General features: G+C 41.7%; 2 protein-coding genes and 1 long non-coding RNA gene across 5 annotated transcripts in view; 1 reads left to right on the plus strand and 2 right to left on the minus strand.

Annotated features, from left to right (window-relative positions):
- Positions 1-662: 662 nt before the first annotated feature.
- Positions 663-974, minus strand: LOC131231086 (uncharacterized). Its single transcript, XR_009164195.1, has 2 exons — positions 858-974; positions 663-788 (listed from the first exon to the last, which is right to left on the minus strand). It is a non-coding gene; the product is annotated as an uncharacterized LOC131231086 (long non-coding RNA).
- A 3,012-nt stretch (positions 975-3,986) lies between these two features.
- On the minus strand, positions 3,987-6,328 carry LOC131231590 (pentatricopeptide repeat-containing protein At2g03380, mitochondrial). Its single transcript, XM_058227837.1, has one exon. The coding sequence runs from the start codon at positions 6,259-6,261 to the stop codon at positions 4,069-4,071; it is 2,193 nt and encodes a 730-aa protein (XP_058083820.1). The 5' UTR covers positions 6,262-6,328; the 3' UTR covers positions 3,987-4,068.
- Positions 6,329-11,903: 5,575 nt separating this feature from the next.
- Positions 11,904-13,730, plus strand: part of LOC131231314 (uncharacterized) — a 33,105-nt gene continuing 31,278 nt past the window's right edge. For all 3 annotated transcript variants that reach the window (XM_058227469.1, XM_058227468.1, XM_058227470.1), the window contains exon 1: positions 11,904-12,306. Coding sequence is in view for 1 of the 3 variants with exons in the window: in XM_058227470.1 (XP_058083453.1) it covers positions 12,305-12,306 (2 nt within the window). In the remaining 2 variants the exon portion in view is untranslated. The remainder of the gene's footprint in view (positions 12,307-13,730) is intronic.

Genomic DNA, 13,730 nt, shown 5'->3' on the forward strand with positions numbered 1-13,730 from the left:
GCATGATAATCCTCTTGATCTTTGGACTATGGCCCATCCACATGATGGCCTTTATCACTTTGCAAAGAACCATTTGAACGGGTTTCGGTGTGCACTTCATGCAAATCAATGAAACCTGCATCATAACAGGATTCTTTTCAACTTACAAGCTGTGTTTGGATGCGCAAGTCAATGGAATTGCAATCAACAGTAATATAGCAATGTGAGTGTAATAGATGGCGAATACAGCAGAGTGAGATCAAATTCTTTCATTAAATTAGCCATGGACATGAGGATAATGTAATTAATATTATTTAGAAAGAAACTGTAATAGATGGCGAATACAGCAGAGTATTACATTCCAAAACTTTTTAAATGTGTATGGTAGAGACAGACGGGACACAAGAAACCCAAATCAATTGCACGAATACAGCAGAGTTCTTGACAATACAGCAAGTTTGGGCCGTTTGGCATTTAATCGAGCATGTAAGGTGCCAAAGCATAACATAGCCAAATTATAAAAATAAAAAAATAAAAAAATAAAAAAAAGATTGATGAAAACTTCACAGATTCAATCATTTGCACCTCGTTTTATAACCTACAGTCATAGACAAAATATGGAAAAATAAAAAAATAAAAAATCGATCTAACAGATGGATGACAGATATATACAGAGAGACGACCTGTAGATCTTCGGGGAGATATTCGTGCTTTATGGAGAGATCCATTGAATGCTTGAGATGCAAGTGGCTAAGGCTTCCTTGATGTCCATATCATACATCGGATTGCAGAGATCCTCGTATCTCATCCTTAGACATGTTAAAAGAGAGATAGAGATTAAAAACCCCCAAGAGAGAGAGAGAGAGAGAGAGAGAAACCCTAGAGGAGTAGAGGTGGATTGAGAAAGGGGAAACAAAGAGAGATGGTCGATTGAGAGAGGGAAAAGGGGAAATAGAGAGAGAGGGTCGATTGAGAAAGGGATAGTAGAGGTGGAGATTTTCGGGCTGTCGCTGCATCTGAAGGGGGGAGAGAGAGAGAGAGTCGGGATGGAGAGAGATTAAGAGAGAGAGAGAGAGAGAGAGAGAGAGAGAGAGTCGGGATGGAGAGAGAGTAAGAGAGAGCGTCGGGGGCGGTGAGAGGGAGAGAGTTGGGAGAGGGGAGAATAGGAGGGTTAGGGCTTTTGGGAGGGTATTTATACCTGATAGTTAACCGACACCCAATCTCAGTTAGCGCTGGCAGAGAAGCAACACAGCGTCGGCTATGCCGACTTTTGTTGTAGTGTTGGATGGAAGTGGCCAGGTTGTTTGGAGAAGTTAATCTCAAGATTAAGTGTATGCCCAACTTGCCAAGAGAAGTTCATTTACACCTGATGATAGTATAGGTCTGTAAAATCAGGCGGCCTTAGAGATGCTGCAAGAAAACCTGTAAGGGTGTTCTTTCCAAATGCCATCATTGCTTTCATCAGCAAACCCCCTTCAGGCGGGCATATTTGGTAGGTTGTTTCGTTGTCTGAACTAGTCTCGGACCAAGCTTCTTCTGCATGGGAACCTCGGCTGGAATCAATCATGCACTTGGGAATCCCATTCAAGCCATAGCTTGTCTATCTCATAATCTTTCAGATAGTAAGATCAATATTACAGGACACCACCGAGTTGATATCCATACATCAAAATCTGGGGAGGATCTATCCTTTCTGTTCTGCAACTCTGTACTACATTTGGAAATACAGTTGGCGGATCCCGATCCCGACTGTCCAACTGGTGAGCCCTACCAATGATGACCCATGGTAAAAAAGCATTTGGATCAACTAATACTAGCATCTGATTAATAGAGTTGCCCCATTTTGATTTTCGTTTCACTGAGCCAATAAGATCCACCAATCAACAGCTTGGGTATTCCATTGTAGGGCCCACCAGATGGATTGTCCAGATTCACCAAGTATTCAACTACGTGGACTATTGAGTGTTGGTCAGAGTTGGATTCGATCATATGTGAATTTTAGGACAGCATAAGCATGAATTGATTAGTAAAAGCTGTGGTGTTTGTACTCAAATGCCCCGGAGACTGATGTATTAGAATGATATCTCCTGATCACCCTTCTTTTTTTCTTTTTTCTTTTTTTTCTTTTTTTTGAAAGGTAACTTGTATTAAAAAGGAAAAAGAAATACAGGGAAAGAGGGACTACTGAGATAGCAGCACCTAGGAAGCGTCAAGAAAAACAAGATCAACATCAAGCCCAACCATATGGGAAGCCCATTCAGCAATGAAACACTTAACAAAAAAGCACACTAAATGAGGGGGCTTCAACTCATTCTGAAAACATTGGTTGTTCCGTTCGATCCAAACAGCCCACCAAGTCGCCAAAATTGCCATACGCCATAACGTAGTTAGAGGTTTGAGAAGTCGAACACCATGCCAGGCCTTGAGAAGCGTGTCTACATCTCTAGGAAAGCACCAATTAATTTTGAAACAAGAAAGAATGGCTGTCCAAATGGAGTTGGCGAAGGAACAGTGGATCAGTAAGTGGTTCACGGTTTCTTCAGCGGACACGCAGCAAATGCAAACGTTAGGAAGAATCATTCCTTTTTTCCTCAGGTTATCCACGGTGAGGATATGATTCTTCCCAGCCAGCCATCCGAACACCTGAATCTTAGGGGGAACGGTGTACTTCCAAATGAAATGAGGATGCTGCACGGAGGATTCAGTGGCGGAAAGCGAAAGCTCCTTGAAGAAATATCTGACCGAAAAGGCAGACGATTTGTCTACTTTCCAGATAATACTGTCCTTCCGGTTCTGAGTGGGGGAAGCGTGCTGAATATAGTCCATTAGATCCACGAATTCCTTAATTTCCCAGTCCTCCAGATTCCTTCGGCATTGGATGTTCCAAACCACTTTGTCTGCTTGTATAGAGTAGTTGTCCGCAACATAACTATTTTTGTTATTTGCCAACCGAAAAATGAGGGGAAACTTGTCTTTTAGAGGAATATTACCTAACCAGGTATCGGTCCAAAATCAGATGCAGTCTCCCTTCCCAACTTCGAACCCAATCCTTTTGTTCATCTCACGATGCATGCGCCAGATGCCTTTCCAAATTGCAGAAGCCCTATATAGGGAGGACTCTCTAATCCACCATCCCCCTTCTAAGCTCCCATATTTTCCCTTGATAAGTTTGTTCCACGGGCTGTCATTTTCAGTGCCAAGTCCCCAGATCCATTTCCCTAGAAGAGCCTGATTCATCAATTTTAAATCTTTTATTCCAGCACCTCCATCTTTGATCTGCTTACAGACCTGTCTCCATTGAATGAGATTGTATTTCTTTCTACCTTCCTTACCCTGCCATAGAAAGTTGCTTCTGAGAGAGTCGATAACGTTGAGGACCTTCGCGGGACAGCGAAATAGGGACATGAAATAAGTAGTAAGATTCGAAAGCGCTGCATTTATCAGAGTAAGACGACTGCCAATGGAGAGATATCGGCTTTTCCACCTAGACAGGTGCTTGTGGAATCTCTGAATGATCTTCTCCCACTGATGGGAGTTAGGTACACCAATGCATAGAGGGAGGCCAAGGAAATAAGTTGGAAAAGATCCCGGTGAACACCCCATGAATTCAGTGATGTCACTAATCTCCTGACTATCCAAGTTGATACCATAAATTTTGGACTTAGCCATGTTCACCTTCAGCCCTGCAACTGCTTCAAAGCACCTGATAGCTGTTCGAAGATTGGCAACTGTTTCTGTCTTCGCTTCCGAAAATATAAGCACGTCGTCCGCAAATCGCACATGAGATATCGGGTCGTACACTCCTTTCATTGGGATTCCACGGAGGATGCCTTCCATCTGCCCCTTATGAATCATTGAAGATAATGCCTCGCCGATAATGAGAAAGAGAAAGGGCGACAGAGGATCACCTTGCCTTAGGCCACGTGAGCTTTTAAAAAATCCTTTCGGCAATCCGTTCAACAAAATTGAGAAATGAGCTGAGCTTATGCATTCCCGGCGATCACCCTTCTTTTTTTCTTTTTTCTTTTTTTAGAAAAAGAGGAAAATACAGTATTTTTGTGGTTAGATCCTATCAAGCGATGTAGATGACTATGGGATTGACATCTCTTTCAATGTAAAGGAGTGAATACTATTATCCATCTCTACAAAGCTACACCCGGGCAACTTGTTCAACCGTCTTTCCTTCATCAAACCCCTCACCTGGGCAGCCTCATTCCACCTGCCATCTGAAGCATACAAATTTGATATAAGCACGTAGTATCCTGCACTATCAGGCTGCAATTGAAGCATCCTCTTCATGGCCACCTCTCCCAGCTCCAACCTCATATGGAGTCTGCAACCATGGAGAAAAGCTCCCCATACACTAGCATCTGCTGGTATCGGCATCTTCTCTATAAACTCTAGTGCATCTTCAAGCTTGCCGGACCGAGCTAACAGATCTACCATACAAACATAATGTTTCATGGAAGGAATGACATGGTATTCTTGGCCCATAGCATCGAAATACTTCAATCCCTCCCCAACCATCCCCGTGTGGCTACAAGAGGATAGAATGCTTGTGAAGATTATATCATTGGGCTGCAATTCCTCCTTCACCATATCAGAAAAGAGTGCAAGAGAGTTGTTAGTGTCTCCATGCATGCCATACCCACCCATCATTGCACTCCATGCCACTGTATTCTTCTCATCCATATGATCAAAGACACAGCGAGCTAATACTGCATCCCCACATTTAGCATACAAATTTAGAAGGGCAGTGCCAACATAGATGTTTGATAAAAAGCCATTCTTCTCTGTGAAAGCATGGAATGAACTACCAACCTGTAGAGCTCCTAAACAAGCACAAGCCGAGAGGGCACTAACCATGGTGACTGCATCAGGCAAGAAATTATCCGACCTCATCTGATGAAACAATGACAAAGCTTCGTAACTCAACCCATTTTGAGAGTAACCAGATATCATCGCATTCCACGCGATAACATCCTTGTGCAAAATCCTTTCAAATATATTAAAAGCATCTCCAAGCATTCCACATTTCGCATACATATCTACAAGAGCATTCCTCACCGTAACCTCCTCTTCCAATCCAAGTTTAATCCCAAGCATATGAACCAATCTACCCAAATTCAAATTGCACGACTGGGCACAGGCTGAAAGAACACTCCCTACTGTAACTGAATTGGGCACGAGACATGCCCACTTCTTGTCTGTAAACAGATTCAAGGCCTTGGCAGGGTAGTTTCTATGCGTGTACCCGACGATCATGGCAGTCCATGAGACAAGATCAATGGTAGGCAGCTCATCAAATACCAAGCGAGCATCAGCAACTGTTCCACACTTCACATACACATCAAGCAGTGCAGTTACTACAAAGGAGTTCAATTCTATACCCTTCTTGATCATATAACCATGGACCCATTTTCCCTGATGCAAAGCATGCAGCTTTGAGCATGCTGTAAGCAAGCTACCAATCGTGAACTGGTTAGGCTCGGTTTCTGCCAGTATCATTTGATTGAACAGAGCCAACCCATCTTCCATGCAATCATTCTGCACGTACCCAACGATCATGGAAGTCCAAGAGACCACATTTCTCTCAGAAATTTCGTCGAACACTAGGCGTGAGGATCTGACCATCCCACATTTGGCATACATATCGATCAGACCAGTGAGTACAAAACTGTCAGGGCTCCCCACTTTAACAATCTGGCAATGGAGCTTCATCCCATGGTCGGAATCACGCAGATGGGTGCACGCCTTCAACATGATTGAGGAAATAACATTATCATGTTCTTTAATGCATTGCTTCATAAGCTCGTAGAATTGGATGAGTTCCGAATAGGAATCGTTAAGGAAATACCATCTGACCATTACTTTCCAAGAATAGAGATCTGGGTTGATAATCCGGTCGAAGATGGACCGTGCCTGGTCCACGTTGCCAAAGAAGCCATAGAGGCTGACGAGTTTGGTTTGACAGAGGAGGTTGTGAGTGAGGCCATGAACAATGAGCTGGGCATGGATTCTCTTGAGAGAGGCGATATCGTTGCAGAAGCCTAAGAGGAAAAGGCATGGGTCTGAGGAGATGGCATGGATGGAATCTACGGTACTTCCAAACTCAACCAAGGAATACGGACGGTGGTGATGAGAGTTGGTGATGAGATGTGGGGTGTTGAATTGATGATGGAAGTTGGGAAGAGAATGCAAGTGCTGTTTCTTTGGGGTAGATGGAGATGGAAATGGGATGCGAAGGAGACGCTTTTGCAACAACGGACGGATGATTTTCATACTTCACTTTGCCCTCCTATTTTGGATCTGGACACTCCGAAGGGCTCTTACCTCCGCAATTCGATCACGTGTGTACATATATGCACTGAACATCCCGACCTGCGTACATACATACAGATTCTCACAATCCAGCGGAAAATCGTGGCGATAGGATGATTTTGGTGAAATCGGATTGCGTACTGAGTAAACTCAGTTGGGCCTACTATGAATGCATTTGGGATATCCACGCCGTCCATCCGTTTTTCAGATCATTTTAGTGGTTGATTCCAAATATAAGTATTCCCAAAGCTTAAGTGTACCACGCCAAAGGAAACAGCGGGAATAATGACTTCCACCGTTACCTTGCTAGGATCTATAGTGATGTTTATTTGTCATCCAACCTGTTCATAAGATCACAAAGACATGGATGAAGGGAAAACACAAATATCAGCTTGATCCAAAACTTCTGTTGGCCCCAAGAAATTTTCAACGGTAGAATTTCAATTCACACTGTTTCCGGTGGTGAGGTCCACTTGAGATTTAGATATATTTCATTTTTGAAATCAAGCACTCAAAATATCTGTTAAAATGAATGGACGGAGTAGATAAAATATTTAAATCATGGTGGACCCGTACTGAGTTACTCAGTACGCAATCCGGTTCCGATTTTGGTTTTCGTTTGTCTATTTTTTATTACTTTTTATTATTCTTTTTGTTTTTTGTTTTTTTTTTTTTTTTTGGCGGTTCAAACATCGAACAATGTGATGCCACTATTATTTAGTCCAAATTCTTGGAAATGGATGATCTATACCCAACATATCTAATCTAAATACCCTTTTCCAACAGAGATAACAATTTTGAGATTATTTTTTTTAAAGGAAAAAAAAAAAAAACAACGCTTGGCACCATGACGCGGATTAGCGCGGATTGACGGGCCTCAGCCCCCGCGCGCATTGCAACCTAAAAAAGGGGTCAACCATGAGGGATCGCTTGGCACCATGACGCGGATTAGCGCGGATTGAACCCGCCAGTAGCTAGTGGGATACTGAAGTGACATCACCATATGTTTTTGAGCCCCACCATGATGTATGTGTTGTATCCACACCATCCATCCATTTGGAAAGATCATTTGATGGCATTATACAAAGAATGAGGCATATCCAAACTTCAAGTGGACCCACCACAGGAAACAGTGGGGACAAGGGCCTACCATGATTTTTATTTGAGATCCAACCTGTTTATAAGTTAACTCAGACATGGGATAAGGGAAAACACAAATATCAGCTTGAAAAAAAACTTCCGTGGGCCATAGAAGTTGTTAATGGCAGGGTTATTATTGGTCTGCTTCATTACAATCTCAACTGGCCGGTAAAAATACACCTGATATATCCCAATTTCACTGGAGCTGAATCTCATGCAACACCCTAATGTAGGGAGATCATATAATAAAAGGTTCTGTGGGGTTCAATACGTCGTCTTTGCAATATCCACTCCGTTCGTCCATTGGGCTAGCATGTGTACTTATATTGTGAGACGAAAAAAAAACAAATTAAAAACTCAAGTGGGCCACACAATAGAAAATGGTGGGGATTGAATGCCCACCAATAAACATCTGATGACGTCCATTTGGATGCTTATACACCATCTAACCCATTAACAAGGTGATTGCCACTAAGATGAACATGATGCATAACTTATGTGAGCCTTAAAAAGGTTGTAACCACACATGTCTACTTCCTTATTGTTTAGTATGGTGCGGTGGATTGCTTAGGCATGCAAAAAGGCCAAACTTGGGCTAACCGAGTGTTGAGTGGGAGGAACATGCATAAGATCCACCCTGTTCATCAGGTGTGTGGTTATATTTTCACCAAGGTTTTTTAAAAATCAATCCAAGCCAAGACATAGGTGGGCCACACCATAGGGAGCAATGTAAAATCATGCTTAAAACCTCTAAATTCATGTGGCATAGACAACATGAGTCTTGTAATGCCATAGGGTATATGTTCAATCGAGATGCACTAGGGTAGGCCACGCTATAAGAAACAATTGAGATGAAACTCGCTTCATGAGTTTTGTGCAGGATGTACACATTGGTATTTCTATATGATCCAATCCATTCATCTAATATACCTCGTCAGACAAAAGAATTAACCAAAAATCACAGTAACTCAAAACTCACTTTGGGCCCTACCACGTGAATTTAAAGGTTTTAGGTAACAAATTTGTTAAGCGGCCGACTTAAGAGTAGAATCATCATGAGTTTTGAGATCAAGGTCCAACAAGGGATGATATAGGCAATGGACAATGTGGATTCCATGCACCTTAAGTAGTTTCTCCTATATCATAGAAAGTAGCCCTAATAAGTACCTAGCACAAGGTACCCTAGTGTTTTCTAAGCTCAATTCCATTTTTTCAATTCTTATTGAAAACCATCAATGAAGTAGACATGCGATTGAGATATAAAAAGAATATATGTGTGTGTGTGTGTGTGAAAAGGTACCATGCGATTAGACCTCAATATAAGCTCCCGTGAGGTCAAGCTATGTGGGCCCCACAGTGATGCGTGTCGACCATCAACACCGTACATTTGATGGGTCCCCTCTAAATTATAGGATATCCCAAAAATCAGCTGTATACGGAACTCAGGTGGGCCATACCATCTAAAATCATGTGAAGACACCGTTAAAACATATAAAAGCACTTGGTGGGGCCCACCTGAGTTTTGAATGCTGCTGAAACTTGGTTTGAACCCTCATCCAAGTGGGACACACATAATGGATGGGCTGGATTTGCAAACCACATCTCGGTGGGCCCAAAAAATGATTATGAATGTTTTAATGGTGCACGGCCCCTCCCTACTTCTGTATGTGGTGTCGCCCACACAAGTCACGGATTGACTTGATTTTTGAGACCTAGGCCCACGATGGAATGGTGCATCTGGCTGGGGGTAGATGTTCGAAACGCATCACGGTGGGGCCCACACAGCTCGACCTCATGGGATGGACTCGCGAGGTCGAGGCATAGTACCTTTTCCCTCTATATATATATATATATATATATATAGTGAGTTCAACATTCCTTGCAATGAATTAGAATGTTTTAAGAACAAATCCATTGAAAGCAAGTCATATTTCCACTAGTAGTGAAAATCTTCTGAAATTTTAAGGGAGGGAGGGAGGGAGGGAGGGATGGAGAGAGAACTTGTTATCTTTTACCTATTATAAAATTCAATTAGATTAGAAAAAGTCAAGTTGCATTAACCAAACATTTATTGGACTTCAAGTTATGGTCCACCCTAGTAGATAACCTCCAGCCTTTCAAGTCAATTCAACATCTAACCCTTTCAATATGTTGACCGTCCATGAAGATCACCTAATGCAAAAATCATCCGCATCTACTCTCAAGGTGAAAAACTTGAGACATTTTCATATACACGCATGTATGCATAGATACATACATACATATACACATACATATATATGGATGCAACTTGATCTACCGAGGTTGGTGAATCCTTGACAGAGGGGCCCATGATGTGCGCGCCTTACATACACGCGGTCCATCCATTTTGACAACTCATTTTGATTATTGGATAATCAAATGAGTTTAATTCTTATTCATAATACATAAAAGATAGCACCCATAATTTAGATAGTTTTACTTGATTTAGTTGCATTCAGTATAAACATTTGGTGAATGATATTGTGGTGAGTGGGAGATGACTTGCTATGGATATTGAATCTCATGAAAGTTCCACTCACATGATGTTTTGTTAGTGTTGGGCATGCCCAAGTGTACCTATGTAAGTCATGCTAGCAGGCCATTTCTAAATAGCCCATTTACATGCATTCATATGTATGAAAGCCAAGCACATGTGCAAGATCCAAGCTGTTAACATGATTATTTCAAAAACTCAGACATAACTCGTTTCAAAAATATGAAAAAAAAAGAAAAAAAGAAAAAAGAAAAAGAAAAACCCCACTGGAGCCCATAACTTAACAGATAATGGAATAGTAAGCCTTAAAATGCTTGATAAAAGTTCATAATTTAAGTCTAAAATGGAGCCCAATGTTTAATGATTTAGACAAATGACCTTGTCTCATATAACCAAGATTGGGGATAAGGTTAGGCACGGGACAACTCGACTCGTTTGTTTAGATCTGACTCAATTCGAACCGAGTGGGTGAGTCGATCCAAATCAAGTTGACTTCATCCAATCCGAACTCAAACCAAGTCGAGTTCGAGTTACCTAATAACTCGACTCAACTCAACCCAAAATCCAACTTGGTACTGACCTGACTCAATTCGAAACTCGACTCATACGTATATATTAAAAAAATTGTTAGATCTGAGATGCTGATGGAGAGACTACAATTCTGACAAGTGAATCTAGGTCTTGAGTTTAATTTCAGCCTGTGGATACCTGCTGCAACCAACTTGACTCGGTGCTGACTGGACCCGACTTAGTACATTTATAGGTGAGAGTTATAATTGTACTTGGTAAACCACTTGGTTGGAGTTTTCTAACCCATATAATTGTTAAAATATTCAGGCATGTGGATAGTTACATATTTTATTTTTGGGAAAACATGTAGAACTCTGGACCAAAACTGCCCACCCAACATACAGATGGTTGGGGTGGATAACCCGATCCATGACCCATAACAAAATATTTACACAAGTTCGGATCCATGCAGCTCTCAAAGGCTATAGTGCTGTCCACTTCTACCTAGCAACTCCTGCATATATAGTCCATTTCCACTTTATAAGTAAAACTAGAAATTAATGGAATCACATGAGCACTAAAACATAAAAAGCTCACACACTCTTAAACATGGACCGTGTCGGTTGAGCCCGATTACAGCTAGATGGGTCAAGTCAGGCTTGGGTTCGATAAATTCTAAATGGGCCCAGCAGGCCGCAAAGTATAGGGTAATGGGCAGGCTTGGGCCATACTTTTTGGCCCATTTAGTAGATTGGGCTTTGTGTCCCCTACCTGACCCAACCCATTGCCACCCCTACAAGTAAGTGGCCAATCCAAACCTAATAACAGAGGATCCCGACTCTTCTCAGAAAGGCATGCATGAGTTGAACCATTGGCTAAAGTGCCATTAATATGGAACATTTTCACTATTCAGCCTTCAAAGTTCTCATTTGAATATTTGCTACTTCTACTAAGATCCACACCGACAGCTGCTCTGCCCTGGTTCGCGCCAAAAGTTTTACAGTACCCACCACACCTTCTTACTCATCGAAGCATGTCAATCGCCCAACGTCTTATTAAATGGGTCTAGATTTTAAGCCAATTGCTCAACCCAAAGCAAACTATCAAAGTTCAAGCCCGACTTAACCCGGCATACTTAGCGGGTCTCATTCTTAGAACCATTAATAATATTAACGGGTCCGGATATAAAAAAAACTTTTATCTTTTAATTTTATTGGCGCATTCGAGTCGGGTTCGCCTGAGCTTGGCCCATGCACTCAATCGGCCTTTTCCAATCTTGATCTGCTTATGGGGTCATGGCCCTGGATAGGTGGTTCATGGGCTGTATAGTTAATGTTCGGGTCCGGCCCTGATTGCATCGCCCACGGGCCCAGCCCAGCCCATTTGCCACCCTAGATTCATACTGTTTTAAAGCACCTCTTTCGACCGAATGCGAAAAATTGGAGAAAAGCCGAGTACAAGAAAGAAAAGTAAAAGACGGAAAAGGGCTTCTCTCTCTCAGATAATCCCCAAATCCTCGCCGTCGGTCTCCTTGACTCGCCGATTCTTTCATCTCCTTCGCCTTTCAATCCCTCGCCCCGGCTGTCCTCGTTTCCGCACCTCCATCTCCCAATCAACGGCTGCGATTAACTGCCGCTGAAAAAAACTCCCGTTCTCCTCCAACCTATGAAAAGGATTCTTCCTTTTCATTCGACTGAAGAAGAAGAAGAAGAAGAAGAAGCAGCCCGGGTGGAGAAATCTGTAACCATTATGCATTTCTGGGTTTAAATCCCAAAAGGGTTATCGCGGAATCGTCCGTTGGATCGACTTGGTCAGAGCGAAACGGACGGCTCCGATCGCATGTAAGTATTCACTTGTCCACTGATTTTTCTAGAAATGATTTTCTTTTTTCTTGATATAGTTCGTTGTTTTTGGGTCGATGCCCAATTCGTTATTGCATTTGGATTAGGTGTAGCTTTGGTTGATCTGTGGTTTTGGATAGAATTCTGATATATATTTTTGGATTATTTGGGATTAAGATCGGTGTGAATGTGGGTGATATGTGCGGCGACGTTCGAAATGGTGAATCTTTGGGTGATTGGATTGGGTTTTGTTTTGGTGGTTGACTGTGATGTTTGTTGCTGGTGTTGAGCAATTTGGGTTAGTTAGCCGTTTTAGCGTTCATTGATGGATCCAATGCTAATTCTTTTGGTGGTATTCGAGATTCAAGACCTTGATTTTATGCTTTTGGATGAACAGCTCTGTTTGTCTTTGGGTACCTCTGATTCGTCTGACTCTGATTTGTTTCACCATGAGAGAGAGGGAGCGAGGGAGCATAAAATGGGGAAATGGATTCTGGGAGTTTGGAAAGGGGAAATCGTCAGGAAGGGTGGGTGGGGATGAAATTTGTCTGAAGTTCTTGCCAAGCAAGTTGGGTTCTTCTCTATAGGACAGGGTTTGAAGACATTGGAGGGTCTTGGCCTCCTGGGAGGAGCAAAGGGCTCGCCACACATAGATAATGCATTCTTTTGAGTTTTTGGCAGTGTTTTAAATAGCGAATAGCGTGTAGCATGGTGTTCACCCCTCTGAACTGTGAGGCGTAGGTTACATAGTGTGTAGCGTAAGCTACAAGTTACTTCTAGATTTTTAATCAAGGTTGCGCTTGGTTGCACCAATTTCATGATAATTACCAAATTAGATTGATTAATAATAAAATTTAACAAAATTTCATGATATTTGGTGCAACCAAACACAACCTAATGTAAAAGGAAAGGGCAATCATTAAGTATAAAAGTAAAGAAGGAGCAACGAAAGTAATGTAATCCTTCAAAAAAGGAAAAAAAAAAAAAAGAAAAAGGAAAAAAAAGAGCAACCAAACCAATTTAATATTTTTACGTACATTATTTTTACTAAAAGCATTGAAAAGATTAACTAATTTTTATTGAAAATAGAAAAATAACAAATCATTGAAAATATTAATTGATTTTAATGTTGTAGTGAAAAATAACTTGTAATGTGAGCTATGTAGTGTGTACAATAGCCTATAAAGTGTGTAGCGTATGCAAATTAGCATGTAGCGTAGGCTACACGCAATCTAAACTATTTTCATGAGCTACATTGTGTTAAAACTAAGCTATGCTACGTAGTCTATGCTACATGCTGCATAACGTAGCTATTTAAAACGCTAGTTTTTGGTAGGGGAGTAAGCAAACTAGTGTGGAAGCTTAGCCCATGGAATTTTGATTCAAAGTGCCTGTGTGCTTAAGAAAGTTCAATCATTGTCTAT

Source organism: Magnolia sinica, chromosome 17 (assembly GCF_029962835.1).
Source record: "Magnolia sinica isolate HGM2019 chromosome 17, MsV1, whole genome shotgun sequence".
Classification (NCBI taxonomy): Eukaryota; Viridiplantae; Streptophyta; class Magnoliopsida; order Magnoliales; family Magnoliaceae; genus Magnolia; species Magnolia sinica.

Bases quoted from the DNA above. Each gene is read 5' to 3' on its own strand.
- LOC131231590 (XM_058227837.1), bottom strand. From the start codon at position 6,261: ATGAAAATCATCCGTCCGTTGTTGCAAAAGCGTCTCCTTCGCATCCCA.